At 52.6% G+C, this 10,131-nt stretch overlaps 1 protein-coding gene across 1 annotated transcript; it reads right to left on the bottom strand.

Annotated features, from left to right (window-relative positions):
* Positions 1-3,165: 3,165 nt before the first annotated feature.
* Positions 3,166-9,013, bottom strand: LOC121852797 (probable histone-lysine N-methyltransferase PRDM7; the record flags this gene model as incomplete). Its single annotated transcript, XM_042346695.1, has 6 exons — positions 8,999-9,013; positions 8,595-8,787; positions 7,445-7,576; positions 6,483-6,748; positions 4,875-4,942; positions 3,166-3,428 (listed from the first exon to the last, which is right to left on the bottom strand). Coding segments are annotated over exons 1-6 (937 nt in total), but the record flags the coding sequence as incomplete, so codon positions are not given.
* Positions 9,014-10,131: the final 1,118 nt, after the last annotated feature.

The raw sequence follows: 10,131 nt of genomic DNA, 5'->3' as shown, positions 1-10,131 counted from the left end.
ACCCGTACCCGGTATCGGGTACCTGATTGCGACCTCTGAGGTGAAGCCATGTTGCAGGCGCGGGTGGGTTGATTCTAGGAACTTGAATTGTGAGAAGAGACAAGACGTTGGGAAATGAGTGACAGTTACTCACCAATGACTCACGGTCTACCCGTACCCGGCCGCACCAGGGTCGCAAACTGCTACCCGTACCCGGCCGGGTATCGGGTACCCGGTTGCGACCTCTGGACTGAGTGTTCGGAGATTTGTGAGCAGATGCCACCTTCGTCATCGGCCGCGGTTCAGTCTACCGCTGGATGGGTACGTACTGTACGTACTGTACGTACGTCGCACGGGGCAGGGCTACGAGACGGCACGCGGTGCGCATGGAGACCGGCGGGAGACGTGCAGACTGGGGTGTCTGTAGGTGGATCGCCCTGCGGTGCCCCCCTCGAGGGTAACAACAGTGCAGCTCTGCACGGGGGACTCTGCACACTCACACACACAGGGACCCCCAGGTGATGGGGGTGGGGGGGACGTGCAGTGGTTGGGACCTAGAACTCCGCACTTGCAATCGAGGGGTGGCCGGGTCGGTTTAATCTCCCACCCCCCACAGAGTGTGAGGCAGGTGTAGGAGGATCCGTAGGTTTCCGTGTTCACATTCAAAATCAGTTTCAAGAGTGGCACAGCCTCGGCTAATCACGTGGCCTGTTGTTTAAAACTAATTCACAGCTCGGCGCTGTGCGCGTTTTGCTCAGGATGGATGACTTTTCTGTTTCCACGGGAATGAGAAAATGCATTCTGGCCGGTGTGTGTTCTCTGGTGCCGGCGAAGAGTTGATAGATGTGCAAACGCCTTCTCACACATGGTGCACTTGAACGGCTTCTCTCCCGTGTGTGTTCTCTGGTGGCTGTGAAGAGTTGATAGCCGTGCAAACGCCTTCTCACACACCGTGCACTTGAACGGCTTCTCTCCCGTGTGTGTTCTCTGGTGGCTGTGAAGAGTTGATAGCCGTGCAAACGCCTTCTCACACACGGTGCACTTGAACGGCTTCTCTCCCGTGTGTGTTCTCTGGTGTATCTTCAAGTGATTCTTCCTGTCTGTGCTGTATGGACATTGGTCACACTGATGACTTTTGTTACTGGGCTTAGTGGGGTGTCTCCTCTGCACGTGATGCTGTAGACTAGAGCGGCAGATGAACTGACGGTCGCAGACAGGACACGGCAGCCTTGTGACCTCCACACCCACTCCACCTGCGTCATCCAGAGGAACAAGACACACGCGCACACACCAACATCTAGACATGAACACTCTTGCACACGTGTGTGTATATACAAAGGTAAAGTACCCACCAGCCATATCAGACTGTTGGGCAAGTGCTGTTTGCGAGTACCTATGAAGGCCGGCATGGCACACGAGGGAGTAGTTGGCCAACACCAGGCCCGGCCGCCTTTGTCTCTCCAGTGGCGATGTTTCCACGTTTAAACTAGCTACTCATTTGAGGCTGAGTCAACCTAGGCGAGGCCTAAATATTCACCACTGACGTTGGCCGCGAGTGGGAATCGAACTCAGGTGGCCGGGTTCATAGTGCAGTGGGCTCCATTTATATACACACAAAGACAAAGAACCCCCGTATAGCCTGTATATGCTTTTGGAACAAGTGCTGTTATCGGGCACCTATGAAAGACAGCACGGCACACGAGTGGGAGGGTGGCCAGCACCACACATGGCCGCCTTTGTCTCCCCAGTGGCGATGTTTACTACTACACACCACACCAGTTACTCACTTGCACCTTATCAGTGTGGGTGTTGCCATCATCTCGGTGGCTATCATCTCTAGGGAGTGGTGGCTATCATCTCTGGTGAGTGGTGGCTATCATCTCTGGTGAGTGGTGGCTATTATCTCTGGTGAGTGGTGGCTATCATCTCTGGTGAGTGGTGGCTATTCATCTCTGGTGAGTGGTGGCTATCATCTCTGGTGAGTGGTGGCTATCATCTCTGGTGAGTGGTGGCTATCATCTCTGGTGAGTGGTGGCTATCATCTCTGGTGAGCGGTGGCTATCATCTCTGGTGAGTGGTGGCTATCATCTCTGGTGAGTGGTGGCTATCATCTCTGGTGAGTGGTGGCTATCATCTCTGGTGAGTGGTGGCTATCATCTCTGGTGAGTGTGCTATCATCTCTGGTGAGTGGTGGCTATCATCTCTGGTGAGTGGTGGCTATCATCTCTGGTGAGTGGTGCTATCATTTCTGGTGAGTGGTGGCTATCATCTCTGGTGAGTGGTGGCTATCATCTCTGGTGAGTGGTGGCTATCATCTCTGGTGAGTGGTGGCTATCATCTCTGGTGAGTGGTGGCTATCATCTCTGGTGAGTGGTGGCTATCATCTCTGGTGAGTGTGGCTATCATCTCTGGTGAGTGGTGGCTATCATCTCTGGTGAGTGGTGGCTATCATCTCTGGTGAGTGGTGGCTATCATCTGTGAGTGGTGGCTATCATCTCTGGTGAGTGGTGGCTATCATCTCTGTTGAGTGGTGGCTATCATCTCTGGTGAGTGGTGGCTATCATCTCTGGTGAGTGGTGGCTATCATCTCTGGTGAGTGGTGGCTATCATCTCTGGTGAGTGGTGGCTATCATCTCTGGTGAGTGGTGGCTATCATCTCTGGTGAGTGGTGTCTATCATCTCTGGTGAGGGCTATCATCTCTGGTGAGTGGTGGCTATCATCTCTGGTGAGTGGTGGCTATCATCTCTGGTGAGTGGTGGCTATCATCTCTGGTGAGTGGTGGCTATCATCTCTGGTGAGTGTTGGGATTATTTCTGGTGAGTGGTGGCTATCATCTCTGGTAGTGGTGGCTATCATCTCTGGTGAGTGGTGGCTATCATCTCTGGTGAGTGGTGGCTATCATCTCTGGTGAGTGGTGGCTATCATATCTGGTGTGGTGGCTATCATCTCTGGTGAGTGGTGGCTATCATCTCTGGTGAGTGGTGGCTATCATCTCTGGTGAGTGGTGGCTATCATCTGGGATGGGCTATCGTCTCTGGTGAGTGGTGGCTATCATCTCTGGTGAGTGGTGGCTATCATCTCTGGTGAGTGGAGGCTATGATCTCTGGTGAATGTGGCTATCATCTCTGGTGAGTGTTGGCTATAGTCTGGTGAGCAGTGGCGAGTCTCTGGTGAGCGGTGCTCACAGTGTTCCTCGCTTGGTGGAGGATGCACGGGCTGCAGGTCTCTGGCGGTGGCCCTGGGAGCCATCTCGTTGCTGCTGCTGCTGCGGCGTCGCGAGGGCCCGGCCTCGCAGGCGATGCCCAGCTCCTGGGCGAACTCCTCGCCGTACCAGACCAGCAGCTCAGAGCCGGGCCCCACGGCACGGAACGTGCGGTAGTAAATCTGCCCCCGGTGCTGGAAGGCCACCAGGTTCTGCTCCTGCTCATTCCTCGCGCAGTTGACGAACCTGCGCGGGCAGACGCGGGGGCGGGGTGGGCGCCGTTAGCGAGCGCCTATTAAGGGCCGGCACTGGGCGCTACGTGGGGGTGGTGTGGCTGGAACCACGCTCCGTACCGGGTGCTCATTTGATGCCGAGTCGACCAAGGGGAGGCCCAGGGTTGGTCTCTGTGTGTAGTGGTTCTGGTCTCTTTAGTGGTTCTGGTCTCTGTGTGTGGTGGTTCTGGTCTCTGTGTGTAGTGGTTCTGGTCTCTGTGTGTAGTGGTTTTGGTCTCTGTGTGTGGTGGTTCTGGTCTCTGTGTGTAGTGGTTCTGGTCTCTGTGTGTGGTGGTTCTGGTCTCTGTGTGTGGTGGTTCTGGTCTCTGTGTGTGGTGGTTCTGGTCTCTGTGTGTGGTGGTTCTGGTCTCTGTGTGTGGTGGTTCTGGTCTCTGTGTGTGGTGGTTCTGGTCTCTGTGTGTGGTGGTTCTGGTCTCTGTGTGTGGTGGTTCTGGTCTCTGTGTGTGGTGGTTCTGGTCTCTGTGTGTGGTGGTTCTGGTCTCTGTGTGTGGTGGTTCTGGTCTCTGTGTGTAGTGGTTCTGGTCTCTGTGTGTAGTGGTTCTGGTCTCTGTGTGTGGTGGTTCTGGTCTCTGTGTGTAGTGGTTCTGGTTTCTGTGTGTAGTGGTTCTGGTCTCTGTGTGTGGTGGTTCTGGTCTCTGTGTGTGTGGTTCTGGTCTCTGTGTGTGGTTCTGGTTCTGTGTGTAGTGGTTCTGGTCTCTGTGTGTGGTGGTTCTGGTCTCTGTGTGTGGTGGTTCTGGTCTCTGTGTGTGGTGGTTCTGGTCTCTGTGTGTGGTGGTTCTGGTTTCTGTGTGTGGTGGTTCTGGTCTCTGTGTGTGTGGTTCTGGTCTCTGTGTGTGGTGGTTCTGGTTCTGTGTGTAGTGGTTCTGGTCTCTGTGTGTGGTGGTTCTGGTCTCTGTGTGTGGTGGTTCTGGTCTCTGTGTGTGGTGCTTCTGGTATCTGTGTGCAGTGGTTCTGGTTTCTGTGTGTAGTGGTTCTGGTCTCTGTGTGTGGTGGTTCTGGTCTCTGTGTGTGGTGGTTCTGGTCTCTGTGTGTAGTGGTTCTGGTCTCTGTGTGTGGTGGTTCTGGTCTCTGTGTGTAGTGGTTCTGGTTTCTGTGTGTAGTGGTTCTGGTCTCTGTGTGTGGTGGTTCTGGTCTCTGTGTGTGGTGGTTCTGGTCCTTGTGTGGTTGTTCTGGTCTCTGTGTGTGGTGGTTCTGGTCTCTGTGTGTGGTTCTGGTCTCTGTGTAGTGGTTCTGGTCTCTGTGTGTGGTGGTTCTGGTCTCTGTGTGTGGTGGTTCTGGTCTCTGTGTGTAGTGGTTCTGGTTTCTGTGTGTAGTGGTTCTGGTCTCTGTGTGTGGTGGTTCTGGTCTCTGTGTGTGGTGGTTCTGATCTCTGTGTTGTGGTCCTTAAGACAAAAATCACCTCATCCAGTTTGACTTAGATTCATCCTGAGCATCAACATATTCACGATCCTTTTTGTTTTTGTAAATCTGAAACACACACGCACACGAGCAGATCCACGGATAATTAACGTGAGTTGGACTGTAAGTTGAATTTCTTTCGTACCGTACGTAGCCAACCGTGCTGATCGGAGGTGCGGGAGAAGGACAACAAACTAAACACCAAAATCAGTTCTATAGAAATGCGTTTTCAACCTACAAGATTTAAAAGTGCATAGCTTCAGTGGCTTCCTAACATTGGAAGGAAGAACCTTCCAGACGGCCGCAGAAGTGCATCTGTAAGCGCCACGCCATGCGGTGACCACCGTCTTTGCTGTGTGTTACAAGTTGAAATTAGAATTACGTTAATTTTTGGGTCTCTCTGTGATTCTGGGGGTCTCTCTGAAATTCTTTGGGTGAGTCTCTAGGTCTCTGTACGAGTCTATGGGTTTCTGTGCGAGTCTCTGGGTCTCTGTGCAAGTCTCTATGGTCTCTGTGTGAGTCTGTGGGTCTCTCGGTGCGATTCTCTGGGTCTCTGTGCGAGTCTGTGGGTGACTGTGTGGGGCTCTGGGTCTCTGTGCGAATCTCTGGGTCTCTGTGTGAGACTGTGGGTCTCTCTGTGCGATTCTCTGAGCCTCTATGTGAGTATCTGGGTCTCTCTGTGCCAGTCTCTGGGTCTCTGTGTGAGTCTGTGGGTGACTGTGTGAAGCTATGGGTCTCTGTGCGAGTCTATGGGTCTCTGTGTGAATCTATGGGTCTCTGTGCGAGTCTATGGGTCTCTGTGTGAGTCTATGGGTTTCTGTGCGAGTCTATGGGTCTATGTGCGAGTCTATGTGTCTCTGTGTGAGTCTATGGGTATCTGTGAGCATGAACAGAGTTTGCGTGATGATGGTTTATGCTTCTTGACGAGATCAGCGGCGAGGTATCATGGTTTATTTGTGTGTAAGGAGTGCGTGAGGCAGAACCACTTGTCTGTGGTTCCTCCTCGCGCATTGAAGTTGTTCTGTCCTTGCGAGCGAGCGGCTACTGTGGGTTACAAGTTTAACTCGTAATTACGTTAATTTTTTGGGTCTCTCTGTGAGTCTGTGGGTCCCTCTGTGAGTCACTGAGTCTCTGTGCAAGTCTCTAAGGCTCTGTGCGAGTCTCTGGGTCTCTGTGTGAGACTGTGGGTCTCTGTGCGATTCTCTGGGTCTCTGTGCGAGTCTCTGTGCGAGTCTCTGGGTCTCTCTGTGAGTCTGTGGGTCTCTGTGCGATTCTCTGAGCCTATGTGTGAGTATCTGGGTCTCTCTGTGCGAGTCTCTGGGTCTCTGTGTGAGTCTGTGTGTCCCACTGTGAGTCTCTGGGTCTCTGTTCAAGTCTCTAGGTCTCTGTGCAAGTCTGTGGGTCTCTCTATGCGAGCCTCTGGGTCTCTGTGCAAAGTCTCTGGGTCTCTCTGTGCCAGTTTCTGGGTGACTGTGTGAGTCTGTGGGTGACTGTGTGAGGCTATGGGTTTCTCTGTATCTCCTTCACGAGCCTCCTCTCCACACACACGATGATGATGTAGGAATAGGAGGAGGCTGCAGCAGTGGCAGTGGCAGCAGCAGCAGCTCACCAGCCAGCAGTACTCGCTCATGGGGTTCTCCTCAGACACCTCTCCCTGGTAGGGCCCAAACATCACCCCCTTGGGCAGCTTCTTCCTGTTGCTCCACACCCCGAGGCCGGCGCCGGCGATGGAGGAGGCGCCGACGGTGAGGCCCTGGGGCAGGCTGAGCCGGGCCCTGTTGGCCACTCCCGGGGCCACGGCCGCGTCCGCGATGAACTCTGGCGGGCCGTGCACGGAGCACTCCCCCAGGTAGAAATCCCTGCACAGCTCGCAGACTGAGAGCCACAGCAGCAGCAGCGGGAGGAGGGTGAACCGCAGTAGCAACAGCAGCAGCAGCAGTGGCACTGTGAGAGGGTGAGAGGGTGAGGAGCGCTCCAGACAGATGCCTCCCTCCCTCCCTCTCTGCATGGGGAACTTCTTTAGCTCGCTCATCGGAGATGTAAACCCTGTCACCTTCCCTGCATCCCTCCCTGCATCCCTGAGTGAGGGAGCAAAAGAGAGAGAGGTAAGTGAGAGTGTGAGAAAGGGAGCGTGTGAGAGGGAGGGAAAGGGGGAGAGAGTGAGAGGGAGCAAGTGGAATATATCGAGTGAGAGTGCGGGAGCAATAGAGAGAGATGGGTGAGAGTGTGACAAACTGATGGGTGAGAGTGTGACATTCTAGATTTGAAGCTTTCGTGACTGCAAGGATTCATACTCTTAGTTCTTTCGGTAAAGTCACGTAGGTAAAAAATGAAATTAAAATTAATAAAATAAATAATAAAATAATGCACCAAATCTGGCTGTGACGGTCCCACCTGATGACGGAGACTTGTGTTGCCTCCGAAACGTCGTGATTTTTATTTTTTTATTTTTATAAATTTTTATTTCATTTTTTACTTACGTGACTTTACCGAAAGAACTAAGAGTATGAGAGTGTGACAAACTGACATTGTGAGAAAGTGAGAGAGAGGTAGGGGGAGCAGGGGTCTCACAGAAGAAGTCGTCGTCCTGGGGCTCCTCCACCTCTGTGTAGACTTTCCTCTCGCGCGGGCGCAGGCCGTAGCGAGAGCGAGCGCTGCGCGACACCGCCACAGCCTGGGCGGAGGCCGGCGGCACGGAGGAGCCTGCAGGCAAACACGGCGAGATGTTGACTACCTCTCCTGGTATACGGGAGGTCGCAGATTCCATCCCGACCCTGACGAAGCCTGCTGTATATTTGGAGTCTTCGTGTCTCTCTCTCCTCTGTGGCGAGATGTTAACTCCCTCGCCTGGAATACAGGAGGTCGTGGGTGCGATCCCGACCCTGACGACCCACGCTGTATATTTGGAGTTTGCGTGTTGAACCTCCCCGTGGTTGCGTGGATTTTTCTCCGGGTCCTCCGGTTTTTCCCCTCGACATTTAGAATCAACGTCACGTGTTGAGAGTATTTGGCTGCTGTAAATGTCCACGTAATGATGATGATGACAAGTCACTTCGTTGAGCTCTCATTTGTGATAGCCAGGTCGCTTCTGAAAAACAGTTACACAGCTCAGTGCGGCTTACCCTGGTAAAATAAACATCGTTTAGTTCATAGGCTGCATCAGTACCAGCAGCAGCCCTGACAGGAGCACATGTAGCAGTAGCATCAACAGCAGTGGCGACTTCCATCAGCAGCAACAGAAGATTGCGGAGTTCCGGTGAGAATAGAGGGGAGTGTGGAGTTCCGTGAGAATAGAGGGGAGTGTGGAGTTCCGGTGAGAATAGAGGGGAGTGTGGAGTTCCGGAGAATAGAGGGGAGTGTGGAGTTCCGGTGAGAATAGAGGGAGTGTGGAGTTCCGGTGAGAATAGAGGGGAGTGTGGAGTTCCGGTGGGAATAGAGGGGAGTGTGGAGTTCCGGTGAGAATAGAGGGGAGTGTGGAGTTCCGGTGAGAATAGAGGGGAGTGTGGAGTTCCGGTGAGAATAGAGGGGAGTGTGGAGTTCCGGTGGGAATAGAGGGGAGTGTGGAGTTCCGGTGAGAATAGAGGGGAGTGTGGAGTTCCGGTGAGAATAGAGGGGAGTGTGGAGTTCCGGTGAGAATAGAGGGGAGTGTGGAGTTCCGGTGAGAATAGAGGGGAGTGTGGAGTTGCGGTGGGAATAGAAATCACCGCTGCAGGCTACGCACCTCCACGTATCCTCTGGAGCGCCACCCTCAGGGCCTCCTTGCAGGCGGTGGCTCTGCGCTCCAGCCTGAACATCGCCATCCTGGCCTTGTGCACCTCCCTCAGCTCAAATCCCCTGAACTCCTCCTCCTGCTGCTCCTCCTCCTCCACGCCCTGCAAGATGCTCCACACGTACTCCAGGGCTTCCGCTTTAGTCTGAGCGGAGGGGGCGGTGGGGTGAGGGGGCGGAGGGGGTGTGGGGGGCGGAGTTGGTGCGGTGACCAGCGGTGGCTAGGAGATGTTAACTCCCTCGCCTGGTACGCAGGAGGTCGCGGGTTCGATCTCGAGCCTGACACCTCATCGGATTCCTCCAGTACAATACATATTCTAATTCTGATATTCTGATTCTGTAAATCTGATTCCATACATCAAGCAGAACCATGCCGTCATGCTGAACCTCGGTGGGTATGGCAGGCCAAGCCTCTTCACAACTAAACTAATTAATAAACTAATAATAATAATAAGCCCAAACGTTGTACCAGAGTGCCATGCAGGGGGGCATGGTGGCTAGGAGATGTTAACAACCTCTCCTTGTACGCAGGAGGTCATGGGTTCGATCCTGACCCTGACGCCTGCTGCTGTATATTTGGAGTCTTCGTCTTTTTTTTCTCTCTCCCCGTGGTGAGGCGAGTTAGGGGAGGCACAGCCTCACCTGTTATACTCCAATGGAAATAGCTGTTACGAAAAGTACAAAGTAAAAAGTTAACCCATAAAAACAAAGTTTTTCACTATAAATCCTTTATATGCATGGCGGCTAGAGTCCTCTCGTCCTCTGGTTTGAGATGGCTGCCACCTATGGGTCAGATGATTGCCTGCCACCATTAAGCAATTGGTAATTAAATATAAAAAAAAATTCCTAAAAAGTGTAAAGTTATGGAAAAAAATTTCACGAAAATAAATTGTCACGCGCAACGAGTCTGTGTGCAAAATGTCAGCTCGATTGGATCACGGGAAGTGGGTTAAAAAACGACCGAAAGATTTGCACGGTCGTAAGCGCGCAAGCAAGCAAGCAAGTGAACTTAATATAAAGGATTAAAAAATTTAGATTTTCCACTGATCTGTGTTACGTCATTTCTGTACGATTCCAATCATTTTGATAGTCAAAATCGCCAAATTTGCGGCGCTCCGCTGCAAATACAGGGAGACGAGAGGTGAGGCAGCGACAAGCTCAGCCTCCCTCTGATTGCGCAACCCCTCAGAAACTGGATGGAGCGCGGGCAATAAGCGCGTGCCTGTTACTATCTCTCTGTAATGATTGGAATTATACAGAAATTACATTTATAACACAAATCAGTGGAACATTTTTTTCACTTTCGTAAGGGGCCGTCCATAAATGACGTCACGCACCTGGGGGGGGGGGTCAGACATTTGTGACGATGTGTGACGAGGGGGGGGGGTTGAGAAATGTGACGTCACATCAAAATGCGCAACTTTAAATAAATATAGACAACACGTTCTACTTAATTAAATAGACTTTTAATAAATGTTTTCTCCTACAAC

Source organism: Callorhinchus milii, unplaced genomic scaffold (assembly GCF_018977255.1).
Source record: "Callorhinchus milii isolate IMCB2004 unplaced genomic scaffold, IMCB_Cmil_1.0 Scaffold1362, whole genome shotgun sequence".
NCBI classification, from domain to species: Eukaryota; Metazoa; Chordata; class Chondrichthyes; order Chimaeriformes; family Callorhinchidae; genus Callorhinchus; species Callorhinchus milii.
Note: the sequence above shows the minus strand (reverse complement) of the source record. Positions and strands in the feature narration are given on the sequence as shown.